Source organism: Lepisosteus oculatus, chromosome 7, assembly GCF_040954835.1.
Source record: "Lepisosteus oculatus isolate fLepOcu1 chromosome 7, fLepOcu1.hap2, whole genome shotgun sequence".
NCBI classification, from domain to species: domain Eukaryota; kingdom Metazoa; phylum Chordata; class Actinopteri; order Semionotiformes; family Lepisosteidae; genus Lepisosteus; species Lepisosteus oculatus.
In genome coordinates this window covers 55,567,833-55,582,564 of record NC_090702.1, presented here as the reverse complement: position 1 = coordinate 55,582,564, position 14,732 = coordinate 55,567,833, and the positions used below count along the sequence as shown (strand labels likewise).

Here is a 14,732-nt window from a genome sequence, read left to right as displayed (position 1 = left end):
CTGTATATTCTATAACAATGTGACAAGCCTGTACACGGTGCTTTCATGATTGACACGTTTTCTGAATGGAATGATATAGTTTTCTGGTTTTTTGGGGGGAGTTCTTTTTCATAGCTTTGAATCTTGCTTTCAAAGTGCACAACATGCCAATTTTTGTTAAGCTCGTTATTATGTGCATTTGATTTTTGAAAAATGACCATATAAATCAAGCCGCACACGATCGATCCCAGAACGCAGTACCAGCTCCGAGTCAATGCAGCTGACTTTGGAGTTTCAATGACAAGCTATTGGCTTACGGCGGGAGTGCATTCCATGGAAAGAGCTGACCACTATCCCCCAGTGAGCTGCTTTAATAAGGACCATCAGTCAGCAGCTTTGAGCTAGGGCTGTGCTACCATTTACATGACACCTGGTTCAAAACTGTACTGCTGCAGGTTGTGCCTTTGTCTCACTCTCTCCTTGTTTGTTTCACCCGGTTGGGTGGAGTGTGGCAGGAGCATTATAGGATTATAGGAAAAGTGGGGCTCCTGGCCGACATTCTCCCTGCTGGCTGTGTTTGCGGGCGGGGACTGTGAGGTCCAGCTGGCATGTACCTACAAAATTAGAAGCCAGCGTAGGAGCAAAATACTTCAACTGGCTCGCAAGCTAGAAACAAACTTCCCCGGCCGCATTAACATTCCAGGATATCGGGGTATCGGCCACAGAAGCAGGAAGCATGCCCACCACCGACCACAGGCACTGTAATCTAAGGCAGGAGGTTCCATTGTTAGTCTCAGTGGGGGACTGCTCACCATGGGGAAGAAGATTCAGGCTTCCTAACACTCGCCTTCTGTCTGCTGTGTCTCTGTGATGAAGTTGGGCCCATGGTGCTACCTGACATGCTGTTTCTGTTGTTAACCCTCCAGTTTGATGTCACGCTTGTATGCAGTATAAGTTTACCCCACCTATCTCAGCTAACTGGCGACTCTGTGCCAGCTGCGCCCTTCACCCCAGGAGATCCAGGAAGTCTGCTCTCGCGCCTTAGGGCTAAAGGAACCATCCTGGAAAACTTGCTCAGGCATTTGAGAATCTCCTGAATGTTTTCAACAGTAGCACAAACATGTCCTTAGAAATGCGGTTGTTTGGTTGTTTCCTCTTTCTCTTCTTTCAGGTACAGAGTAATTCAAATCTGGCAGGGCACCCTGTTCTTCTCTTGCTGTCTGTCAGCACACGTGGTGAACATATTGTGTTCTGGGCAGGAGCACCTTTCTGTTCAAAGACAGGACTTTCATCAGACTGAGAGACGCCGGCCACACCTCCCCATCCTGTGGGTCTGGCCTCCCCGTTCCTGCTTGAGTCAGACGCGCTCGTAGGTGTAGCACTGTCAATAAACCGAATAACTGCCTGGGACACCATTCCTATTGCTGCGGCCTCAATGGTTCAACCTTCAGGGCTCAGGTTTCGTGAGTGTTATCCATGGCATAACTGTCACATCCTCATCTCGCAAAAACATTGTTCCACAAACAGCGGGCGGCCGTGGGCTGTCCTGCTGTAATGTTGTCACATCCGGAAGCTCAGACCTCCCAGGACTTGGTCTGTGTTGCCTCATGCAGTTAGGTTGCTGTCAAACATTAGAAGCGGAGCGCTGTAGTTGTCATTCCAGCCCGGAACATCACGCATGGCCCCCTGCAATTGTCTTGGCAAGGTGTCATGACTTCTGGCTTCCCAGATCGTCACCTGTCTCTGACAGGTTAGATCAGAAGATGATGGCTGTGAACATTATTCAGCCTCTAACCTACTGGTGGCACAAAGGTGCTGTTCTCTTAAGTCAGTCCATATCATTTCCTTTCTGAACTTCCAGGCTCAGCAGGTTAAAAAAAAACTCCTTACCTGTGCCCAGTCAACTATCTGACTACTGAGGTGATTTAGTGAGGACGCAACAGTCAAAGCAAAAGTCCTAATAATTTAAAACCTGCAGGGCATTCCATTGATGATTTACACGGACGAGCTTGTGCACCCCCTAATGGAAGCAAAAAAGTTTTTTTTTCAAAAGAAAATTTTAGAAGCATAGAAGCATTTAGAAGAATAGAAGCATTTTCAAAATAAGTTAGTAGAGATTTAATGAAGGATTTTGAATTTCTTGTGTGCAGTCCAGTTTGTGCAACTGCTTTATAGTGCAGACTGAGTGATGTTGGTCTCTTTGCCAGCCTCTGGATCCGTGCGATTGCCCACATGCAGGGATGCCGTGCCTCTGGTTTGCGAGAGGGTTAGCACCATGTGCGCTGAATGAGTAGCGCTGCAGAGATGACTGGTTACATGGGAGTGAACACCGTGCTCGGGGTTGTCAGCTTCCTGCTCTGCCTGAGCGAGACTGAACACGACAGGCGTCTCTGAGATCAGTTCTGGTGTGATGACCCCTGGTACGCCTCACAGACTGGAGTGTGTATCCGACACGACTGCAGTACTGCCGGGGGGCCGAGGAGTCGGAGGGAGAGAGGGCTGTGTTTTGACGGGGCATGCAGTTTCTCTTAGTTAAGACTGGTTCTGGACTGGTGGGTTAGTAGTCAGGCTCTTATGGCACACTTTAAGTCTTCTGTGGGGGTGTGACGGGGTGTGTGCTTGGCAGGAAGAATGTGTATGAAGAACACCTGTAGGAAAGTCCTGGGAGGTGTGTTTATTAGGTTGTTGTTTTCAGCTCGACTGGTTCAGAAGAGCCCACAGCTGTTCAGTGGGGTTGGCCTTTGGGTTTGATCCCATTGTCTATCATCTTAGCTGATTGACCATGATACAGTAGGTCCTATGGCTGCTTCTTGTTTGCACCTAGAACCTGCAAGTGACCGGGGAATCGCCAACCCCCCCCCGCACGCGAGAGTGATCGACACCCTCCTGTGCCCCGCCTCTAGGAGAATCTCACTCCTGCTCAAGCCACGCGGTAGCTCCCCAGTAAACGTTTTGAACAGGTTGTGCAAGAGTAAAGCCTAGCGCCTTGCGCCTACTGTGAGAGTAGAACCTTTTACAGTCGCAAAGGAAGAGCAGCGCTGTGCACTGTGCCCTGTCTACTGCAGGGGTATCTCTCCCCTCCAGCATGGAGCCCAGCAGACAAGAGCCACATGGCCAGCTTGTACAGGAGGAGCAGTTCCTGTTAGTGTGCAGAGCAGACATCCCTGCTTGCTGTGGCCACTGCTGTCCTTTCTTCCCATTTTTCACTCGTGCGCTGGGTAAATGAATAAGGGAAACTGGAGAATGTGAGTACAGCGAAGATTTCCTTCCTCCCTTTCATCAGTGTCAAGAGGCCTGGAAAGGTCATCCCATATGCATGGCAATTAATCCAATCACTCCATCCTCTTGATTGTTTTTATTAAAAGGCTCATCAGGGGCTGCTGTATCAGCACCCTTGTACAGTAGGTACAGTATAAGACATCAGTCTCTCTCAAGCCTCTGTGCTTTATTACACTTCCCAGTGCAACTGTGGGAATGCAAGTGCCTCCTTATTAATGTGAAATTCATGAGCCTGCATATGGAACTGTTCTTTCCGATCTGGAAATCTCTTCCTACATGGAGAGAGAGATGCAAATGCTGTCTCAACTTACTTCAATATCCTGTGTTTTTTCTGTACTGTTTCTTTCCGTGTTTCATGGGAAAAAAACATTCATAAAAAACAGATTTCCATTATACAAGGGAAATAAGAGTGCGGTCTTCTCATACTGTAGATGGCCTGATCAGAATGAGAGTGCTTTCTCCCCGGTGGGCCACAGGCTGTGAAATTGGGCAAGAATGTTTTTGGCTGGTACTGTACCATTTTGTTGAACCAAGCTTTTGAGTGGCAGAAAATCCGGTCATTTTTTACCTGTCTGTAAAAATACGATAATGTTGGAGGGTAAGTAGTTTGAACTATAAAATCAAACCCTGGCCTCTGGCACAAATGTCAAGTTTCAGGGTTTCCTGCAGGAAATTTCCTCGGCCAGGAGGTAACTCCTCACTTAGCTGTCTGACATCTACATACTGTACTAGGTTGCAGACTCACTAGTTGTCTTATGATTGTAACTCAGTAGTTACCGACCTCAGTTATTATCCAGTTATTATACTGCACAAGGCATTATTTGACCGCAACTGCTAGTGTAACTTTATGGGATACATCAGAGTTGAGGCGACCCATGGTGCTGGCCGAGGAAGAGATTTGAGCCTGAAAGGTGTTGCTTTTTGCTGTTTTCTGTCTGCATCAAGCCATCATTGTGTTCTTTGTGTTGTTGGGGCACTGTTGATTATTTTGCGATCATTGAGGTGATATGTCTTTCTTCACTTTGGAAATTAAGTGGCAAACGACAAAGGAACACAGTCTTTGTCTGTGATGGGATGATTCAGCTACGGGGAAGCCCTGTGTTTTTTAAGGGTCAAGCTCCTCCCCATCAGCTGTAGTGCATGCAGGTGTCCAGTAGGTGGCGATCATATGGTAGTAGCCTTCCAATCACCCACTATCACAGCCACCCACACCCATGTGGATAAAGCCTTTGAATATATTTACATTTTAAATTATTCATGCTCCTGGCATGCAGAACAGGACTGCTGTATCCTTCACACAACCCTAGATGTGGTCTTCTGAGACTTATTTCCATTAATAAAGGATTTGTACAACTTCCAGCTTGATTGTATTTTATGATCTTACAGTGCTACAGTGTTCTGGGTAAGATGTTTAGAGAAGAAAGAATTCGGTGTCTAGCAAGTGGAATATTTCTACTTCTGTGGCTGTGTGCTTTAATGTGTGCACGCTTTGTACTGTAATTCATTAAACATCAAACAAGACTACTCAAGAGGCCTGGTGAGATATTCTTGAATTATACTCCAATACTACTGTGTGTTGATATACTGTGTATTTATAGATGGAACTATATATTTTTAAATAATATCAATGCAAGGCATCTGGGGAACCATGGTCAGTTACAATAGCATCAGAGTTACAACAAAAGTAATTCTTACTGAAATTGCAATAGAAAAGGGTATTTCATTCTATTACAGATTTGCTCCGGCCTTCCGAGGATCAACAAACAGTCTTTTAGCTGCAGACTTTCCGAAATGTCCCATTTCTCATAGAAGCCATTACTATAAAGGTGTGTCTATACAGTAGGTCGTTTTAGGAATGAGAAAAGAATATTTATTTCTTCGTCAGTGTAACCTTGCTCGGCTCAGACCCTTGTTCTGTGACTGTTGTTATTGACAGTTAATTTGATGAGGAATAATTGAATCAATCAGGATTAGACTACTGTGTTGCTTTACTTCATAGGCTGCAGTATGTCCAGAATTCTGTGACTCGTGTTGCTTGCTTAAAAGTGCTCTGCATCGGCCCCTGAGTCCTGTCCTCTTCAAAGTGCACTGGCTCCCAGTGGAACAGACTGGGCTTTAAGGCTCTTCTGCTCACATAAAAGCTGCTGCTTGGCTCCAGTTACAACTTTATTTTACTCTTGGTTTTACCTGGTCAGCTTGCCGGGCTTTTTTTTCCCCTTTTGTTTTTACTTCCGCCTCATTTGTGTTACTCTGTAGCTATTCTACAGCGATGTGGGTTTCTGGCTTCCTGTATGAGCACAAATTGCATTATAATAGGCAATATGATTTGCCATGCATGAAATGAGCCATTAGGCAGCAAAGCAAACACTAATTTAACATTAGAACAAGAAAAAAAAGAGCAAGCTAACAAGGAAATAAAACCCCAGTGTGCCTCAGTGCTGGAAAATAAGCCCTCTTGCTGGTCTGGCGATGCTCAGCTGTGTCAGAGTACCTGGGTGAGGTCGTGTCCAGGCTGTGGTACATCTTCATCTGAGCAGACAGAAGCTCCTAAGGGGGTTTGAGCTGGGTCTGGTGAGATGGGATGATAGGAGATGGGGAGATATAACTGATCTGCATGCTGCAGTGCAGAGTCAGGATTCATGACGAAGCACGGAGTCAAATCTATATCTAATCTAATCGATGAAGTAAAGCCCATCCATGAAACGCAGAAGCGTGGAATCACAAACCAAAAATGTCTTATGTCTGTTATGTGCAAGGTTATGGAAATAATTCGGAATAAACTACAGGATTATCTGTAAGGCAGACGGATTCTAGGAGATACTCAGCATGCATTTTAAAAGGCTACATCTTGCTTAATTAGCTTGTGAGGATTTGTGGATATAATATACCATACAAATGAAGAGGTGTCTGAAATGTATAAGGCACTAGAAAAATCCCATTTAGAATATCATTTACAATTTGGGTTACCACGTCTCATAAAAGAGAAGCCAGTGTTCAGCACGAGCAGTGAAACATGAACTACAGGACACGAGTGGGAGCACGTTTAAAACAGAGACTTGGAGGCACTTCTTTACCCAAAGAGTTGTGGGAGTGTGGAACAAGTTATCAAGCCAAGTTGTTGAAGCCGATACTCTTTCAAGAAACAGCTGGATGGGAGCCTTGGATCTGCTAAATACTAACTGCAGTCCATCCATTTTCTAACTGCTTCATCCAGTTCAGGGTTGGGGGTCAGACTCGGAGCCGATCACAGCAAGCAACGGGCATCAGGCAGGAAACACCCTGGATAGGAAAGTGTTGTGGAAAGACACACACACAAATTCACGCCAAGGTCAATTTTCCCAGAAGCCAATTAACCTACCAGTAAGTCTTTGGACTGCGGGAGGAAACCAGAGCACCTGGAGGAGACCCATGCAAACGCATGGAGAACATACAGACTCCACACAGACAGCACGCAGGTCCGGTATTGAACCCAGGGCTCCAGCGCTGTGAGGCAGGACTGCAGAGCACTACGCCACCATAGTGATCTAGCTAATAACTACCAATCAAGCTCAGTGTCCAGCTCTTTTGTGAGTGTCAGTAATGTGTGGTGGTGATGATAACGACTGTAAATGACACCGTACAGATTGTTACTAGTCCTAGTAAGAGCATTGCATTTCCAGCGCCGATTTCAGCAGTGGTCCTTCTCTGTGTGACACAGCCCCCTGCCATGTCGATGGGTCGCTTCAGAAGTAAACACAGGGATGTGTTTTTACATGCTGAGAAGAGCACAGCATGGTTTTTTATTTTTAATTGCAAATACTGTATTGAAAAAGTAGAAAGTGTTGATAAAACGAGGTGTTTCTTCGTAAAGGTCGTGAGTGTTTTTCACCTGAAGCACTTGGGTACATATTGATAGAGATTTTTACTTTTTATCTTAACATTTGGAAAATGAGCCTTCTCATCGGCATGCTTCTTAATCTTCACTTTCTTAGTACACAGACACACATGTGCAGTACATTAAAATAGAAAAGACTTGTCCACTTGCCTACTAATATTGACATATGAAGAATGTTTTTGGTATCTGCTTCTTCCTTGTTACAATTAGGGAATCATAGTATAGTTACTGTACATTGGAATACAAATGCAGATATTAGGAACACAAATCTGCTTTGCATGTAACTTTTGCCCGGATAAAGCTTTTCTGCAGGTGATGTAAGCAAACATTGATGTGTTTCTGTCTTTGCTTGTTTCCAGCATCTGGCGGGGACTTAATGTAAACTGCACAGACAGCTCTGGGTACACGCCTCTGCACCACGCCTCTCTGAACGGACACAGGTAAGAGTCCAGCAGCCCCAGCCTGTCACACATGTTGTTGCTTCACATTGCTGTCGGTCAGGGGGCTCTGTAAGTAAACTTGGAGGTTTTTCTTTTCTAGTTTAATCCCTCCAGGGACTGCTTAAGATACCACATTTCTCCTTGTGTACTACTACATTCCTACTCCACACAATGAGCCCAAAGGTGTTGCCTGTCCAAAATCTCTTTTTTCAGGTTGTGTCCACCCTATTTTTCGAATCCGAGCAATAGTCTCAGGCCTGCTGTTTTTTTAGAGGAGTTGGTGCAGAAAAGACAAGGCCCTGACTTGTCAAATCAGTCCAGCAGCACTCTGTAAGACAAGCAGTCCATCTGGACTGCAGGAGAGGTTTAAACACTTAATGTTGTTTATTCTTCTGCAGCACTGCTGTTGTTAAATGAATTTGTCCTGTTACTGTGTTTAATGCGGTGTTGTGACACGCTGTTCTGTTAAGGGCCAGGCGATTAAAGGCAGTGGATCCAGATTTGGGGAAAGCAGTAATGAAACGGGACCCTGCATTTGGTGGGATTCCCTGCATATTCTTCATTTTAAAGGAGGGCTGAACATCTCGGTTTTTTACTATCCAAAGAAGAATAGTTGAGTGGCTTCCACGGACAGATCTCTGACATTGTTTCTCTTTAGTGTTTGAGCACAAAATTAAAAGAAAATGGTATATTGTATCTTTTTGTATCTGACTTTTTTACGGATGACAGACGACACTTCTACATTGAAGGATGTGGTGGGTTGTAGCTTGGGATTTCTGGAGTTGCCTCAGTCCAGAGGACGCAAGGAAGCCTGAGTCTCTGAGTCATGTCCGAGCCAGGGCTTTCTCAGCACAAGAGACAGTGACGCATCCTGGAGGATACAGTGATGGGTGTGCTTTGTCACAAGGGTAAAATCCCACTTGAGCAGAGAAACGCTTTTCAGGTGGCTTTACTGCTGGCCAAGCACAGCTGCATTGTGGGGGAATTAGCCGGCCTTTCCTTGGAACATGTGATAAAAATCTGGCTCAGACGTGTGTGCTCCAGTCAGAACCTGGTGCCCCCTCTTGCGGTTCGGGTGAGCCCTGGCACAGATCCCAGGGATGGTGCCAACAGCAAGGGGGCAGGGGTGGCGATTGCTGTGAAACCTAACTAGTTATAAAATTCAGACAACAGTAAGGAAAGAATCTTCCTGTGTGTCTGCTTAAACCTATGCCTAAACCAGTGATTCTGTATAGAGACACACTGTCCCTAAAATATACACAAAGAACTGTACATACAGTATAAACAAGGGAACATGAAATCGTTCTGACTAATTCAGCAGGCATCACACCAGAGCTTTTATGGACTGATAAATGTGAAAGTCCCTGATGCACTGTGCTAGTCTGTGCATTGCTGGTAACGAGATACATTAAGAAGTAAATGAGCTGGAGGCTTTTTACAGCTCAAATGCCAATGGCTCCAGTAATTCTGTCTGAAAATAGTGGATGTTTATTTATCAAACTGTCTGTCTTCTTTCTAGCTGAAGTGCAAGACTATCTGTTCATCTCAAAATTAAATACTGTGCATCCAGCTCACACTTTTTTTCTTTCCAAATTCTTAATTCAAACGGCACTTTTGTCTCTGCCTGTCACGCTCAGGGGCTCTTCAGTTGGCGGGATCTTGCAGCTCAGACTCAGATTAATCAGCAACTTGTTTGTTTTCTGTGCATGTTCCACCATAGATCCACACAGCTCAGTTTTGTGGTGTTCCTGCTGTTCGTTTGCTGTGCTCCCCGTTGCTCTGTCCTGGTTTCAGTTTGAGTCATTTTATTACAACAATTTCTGTGTTTTACTATCCTTTGGTACACATTTGTGTTACAATGGCTGTCCTACAGTACTGTACATATAGACCTACCAGACGCCTTGGAAGACCTACTACTATTAGATTCAATTCAATTGATTTGTATATAACGCCTTTCACAACAAGGTTGCTCCAAGGCACTTAACAAAGCTGTGTGACAAAACATGATGTAACAATACAGCAAGAGAAAAATCCAGAAGACAACGGAGGAGAGGAACCAAAAACTCCTCTGTAAGGAGAAACATAAACTCTTGAGGTCCAAAGTCTACTGGCTGCCCAACCCCTCTGGGCATGCTAACATTATACAATTCTAAACAAGTACTAAATGTGGAGTATTAGGTCTTCCATCATGTCTTCTGTGCGCCAGTACTCCATGCGGTGCTCTGTTCACCAGCAAATCCTCCTAAACGATAGCTGTATCCATGATGTCCTCTTGGATCCATGGCAGTGATGCAGCATCCAACTCAGTTGGTAACCAGCCCGGGCACCATCCGGACATGTGGGGAGGAGAATAGGATAGTTTGGTCAAAACAGTTGTACCTACCTGGTGGGCCAACACAGAGACACATAATGGCGTGTACAGCAGCACCAGCAGCCATAGTGTAGTTGCAATGAGCTATAATGTAAGGTGTGAGTAGGCTAGGCTGATGGAATAGGTTTTCAGTCTGGATTTAAATCCTGAGATTGACTCGGCATCCCATATGTAGGCTGGTAGACTGTTCCGTAAACTAGTGGCCCTGTAGCTAAAGGCTTTACCCCCAGCGTTTTTTTAATTAATATGTGGAATAAGAAGAAGACCTGTGTTCTGTGATCTAAGTGGGTGACTTGGATTGTATACATTGCTTCAGCTCCATTAAATAAACAGGTGCCTGACCTCTGAAAGCCTTATAAGTAAGTAAAATAATTTTGAAGTCTGTCCTGAACGCTCCTTAAGCCAATGGAGAGAGCTAAGTCTAGGATTCATGTGGTCTTGCTTTCTACTAGTAACAATTCTAGCGGCCTCGTTTTGAATTCTCTGTAAGGTGTTGAAGCTGTGATATGTGCTCCCTGATAGTAGGGCATTACAGTAATCTAATCTGCTGTATACAAAAGCATGTATGTGTTTCTCTGTGTCTCGAGTAAAAATACCTAAGTTTTGCAATGTTTCTGAACTGTAGGAAGCGATCCTTTGATACTGCATTAACACGAGTGAAGTGAAAGCCTTGTCTAAGATGTCTAAGTAACAATATGTGCCGAATCTTTGAGGCAAAATTTTAAACCAAAGAAATTCCAATCTGGTTTCTGCCCAGGCCACAGCACTGAAACTGCATTAACAAGAGTCGTAAATGATATTCTGAAGGCTCCACGGCCGAAACGTTGTGTTTTCTTTCTTCTTTTTTTCAGCAGGGAATAAACCTATTACTTTTTTCCTATGCAGCCTACGCCTGCTGACGCAGCTCCCCACCTTTACTTCATTAATGCAATTAACTAAAGTGACAATTGACGAGTTGTCATTGGTTGTAAACAAACTGTATATTTGAGTGTCATCAGCATAGGAATGAAAGTTAATATTATGCTTTAGTATTATCCTACCTAGCGGCAACTTGTACAGAGAGAACAATACTGGTCCGAGCACTTATCCCTGTGGTACCCCAAATTTGACTGGTGACAGTGACGAAGCATTACAAATATTAGATGTTTGAACATAGTGAAAACGGTTAGTTAAAGAGGAGGTAAACCATTTAAGGATGGTTCCACATAGGCCAACCTCAGACTCAAGCCTGTGTAGCAAAATACAATGGTCAACTTTGTCGAAGGCAGCACTAAGATCTAGGAGCACAAGCACTGCTGCGTTCCCAGCGTCAGTAGCTAGCAGAATATCATTAACGACTCTTGTTAATGCAGTTTCAGTGCTGTGGCCTGGGTGGAAACCAGATTGGAATTGCCCAAGTATATTATTTGAGTCCAGATACGATTGAAGTTGGGCCACAACTATTCTCTCAAGACTTTTAGATAAGAATGGAACATTTGAGATAGGTCTGTAGTTGTTTAGTACTTATGGATCCAAATTTGACTTCTTAAGCAGTGGTCCATCAACCGCTACCTTAAATTGGTCAGGTACAACGCCTATTGCGAGGGACGTGTTCATACTAATTATAGGTCCTGCCAGTACTTCGAGGGAGTCTCTGACTAGCTGAGTGGGGATGGGATCTAGTGGACAGGTGGTTGATTTTGTCCTAATAATTAATTTCTTTAGTTCATGTTCATTCACTGTAATTGAAAAACACTGAAAAGTTGTGCACATTGTTTTTGTACTAGACTTCTTTGCGGCATATTTGATTGTGTTTGAAGAATATATGGGGATGATTCGGAAGCATTGCCTCAAATGTGTGAAAGTCGTTTATAGTTTTTAATTAAATTTTAGAGACTTGCTGAAGATCCACGCCCTGAGCAACGAGGTTTCTGTAACAAAGTATAGCCATCAGGTGAGGCTTCAACTAAAGGAATAGTGTCAGTGGGTCAGAGCCAGGTTTCTGTTAGTAGGCACAGGTCAGAGTTGGTGTCAAGCACCATATCATTAACCAGAACTGATTTGGTGCCTTATGAGCGAACATTTAACAGTGAGCATTTTAACAGTAGCTTCATATTTTAATTGATTTGAGTTTACCAGTGGAATGGAGATTAAATTATCAGGACAAGAGCCCCTAAACACTCCGAAATAGCTTCTTCCCCAGAGCCATCGAGCTGGTGATCCCCCCACCAAACTATGATCTCTCCTCACTTCCCCCTGTACCCACAACGGCTGTACTGCTACGCCATTACATACACCATACCTCCGACAACTGAATGTAAGACAAACTAGAACTTAAAACTGTACTTGATTGAGTTTTACTATTTGATAGTTGTACTGTTTGAAAATCGACATATTATTTTGCACTGTTTTGCTCTGTTTGTGCACAGGTTTTAACAGATACCAGTACTGTCACACTGGTATCATACTGTTGTTTACACTGTTACTGTTATTGTATTTTCTGTCATCTTGTCTGCTGTTCTGTATATATTCTGCACCTGAGAGACTAATGAGAAACACTTTTCATTATACTATGCTCCTGTGTAAGTATAATGACAAATAAAGTTGAATTGAATTGAATAAAGGAACGTCTGAATTCTAGTCTAGGTCTAGTGATAGTTGCTGTGCTCTGTCTATCCACAATCATTTCTGGTTCTGGATAGTTATGGGATTTATGGTATGCGGTGTAGCAGAGAACCAGGGTCAGTGCAGGAGGTGAACTAAAGGTGGGAGTAGAGACAGCACGCGATTTAAGATCACCAGGCTGAGACCTGGGTGGTGCTCTTTGTAGTCAAGCAGGCAGTTTGTCTGCTATATTTTGGGATAGAATTGATGATCCCCACCAGTTTGGGTGGAGACTGTCCCGTTTATAAAAGCCAGGCTGTTCCCCAAAAACCATCCCAGTTATAGATAAAGGTTATTCTATTGGATGCACACCAAGTCTCTAACCTGCGATTTAGAGAGTAGAGCCTACTATAGGTTACATCCCCTCTGTAGAGGACTGGTAAGGGACCAGACACAATTAAATTCTGACACTGTCGTTGTGCTCTTGTGTACATAGAAATGAAGTTACTCTTTAACACCCCGGATTGTTGGTGCTTTATATCATTAGTTCCAGCGTGAACAACCAAGGTGGGGACGTCGTTGCTGGAAAATGTGTCCAGTTTCGCCTCAATGTCAGAAACTCGGGCCCCGGGGAGGATTTTTACGGAAACCGCTGCTTCACGACGGTTAGGAATTCTAACATTCCTGATTATCGAGTCGCCAATTATAAGCCCCCTATCCCCGCTGCCGAGAGCAGAGAAGCTGTTGCTGAGTCGGATTGTTGACTGTTGTGCAGGGGGTCTAGTCTTTGAGCTCTTGGACCCCCGTCTGCCCGTGACCCAGGGCTGGTGTGTGGTTGCTGCTGGTGCCGGCACCGAGCTGGAGACAGCTGGGCCGGGAGGGACTGCAGCCAATTCTGGGTCGACTGAGTGCTCCGACGGAGCTGAATCCATCCGTCCCTCAATCTGTTTCATTTCAGAAAGTGTGCTACTGCGCTCCTCCAAAACACGACTTCTGTCCTCCCACTCTACTGTAGCTAAACTTTTCTGGCATTTAAAATGATCCACATTGTTGGTGGAACAGTCTCCGCTGTACCTGCTGCAGGACTCACAAAACACAGGTGTGCCCCTGGTGGGAGGCATAATCGCAGCTCTCCCTTTGTCAGGAGCGCTGTCGGAGATCGTCCTTGCCCAGGGCCAGATGGCCAGTCTGCCTGTTTCAGCAGTTTTTCTTGCGGGGAGAAGCCGAGTGTCTAAACCAATCGCTTAAAAACAGGCGTACTGCTACTGCTACAGCTACAGCTACTGCTACTGCTGCTACTACTACTACTACTGCTACTGCTAACGCTGCTACTAGTACTGCAACTGCCACTACTACTGCTTCTGCTACTATTAGTGCTACTGCTGCTACTAGTACTCCAACTGCTACTACTAGTACTGCTGCTGCTACTACTTCTGCTACTGCTACTGCTGCTACTAGTACTGCAACTGCCACTACTGCTGCCGCTACTACTACTACTACTACTACTACTACTACTACTACTACTACTACTAGTGCTTCTACTACTACTATTGGTACTGCTGCTACTAGTACTGCTACTGCTACTGCTACTGCTGCTACTACTGCACTATTGCTGCTGCCACTACTGCTACTACTGCTACTACAACTGGTACTGCTACTGCCAGTACTGCTGCTGCCACTACTGATGCTGCTACTGCTACTGCTACTGCTACTGCTACTGCTACTGCTACTGCTACTACTGCTAGTGCTGCTGCTAATAATAATTCCTTAAGCTTTTATATAGAGCTTTTCAGAGCTCTATCTGGACAGCACTCAAAGCACTTTACAGGTAATGTGGATCCCCTCCCCACACACCAGCTCTCAGTGGGGAGGAGAGCAGAGTGATGGAGCAAGTTCAGAGATGGAGATTATTAGGAGGCCATGGCTGATAAAGCCCAGAAGCCAATTTGGCCAGGACACCGTGGTAACACCCCTACTCTTTGAGCAATGCCCTTGGTTTTTTAAAGTCTCATCCAAAGGAGGATTTTACGTCCCATCTGAAGGATAGTGCCATTTTTACAGTATGGTGTCCCTGTCACTGTACTGGGGCATTAGGACCCACACAGACCATATGGTCAGTGGAATTGTGCTGTGTTGATAAGAGCAGAAGAATGGTTTGAAATGAGAGGAGGCCATTCGACCCACCTAGGTAGTTTGGTCGTTAGTA

At 44.8% G+C, this 14,732-nt stretch overlaps 1 protein-coding gene across 7 annotated transcripts in view; it reads left to right on the top strand.

Annotated features, from left to right (window-relative positions):
• anks1b (ankyrin repeat and sterile alpha motif domain containing 1B) overlaps positions 1 to 14,732 on the top strand; it is a 339,546-nt gene that overhangs the window by 90,794 nt on the left and 234,020 nt on the right. For all 7 annotated transcript variants that reach the window (XR_011190118.1, XM_015351924.2, XM_015351925.2 and 4 more), the window contains exon 2: positions 7,492 to 7,572. Coding sequence is in view for 5 of the 7 variants with exons in the window: in XM_015351924.2 (XP_015207410.1) it covers positions 7,492 to 7,572 (81 nt within the window). In the remaining 2 variants the exon portion in view is untranslated. The remainder of the gene's footprint in view (positions 1 to 7,491; positions 7,573 to 14,732) is intronic.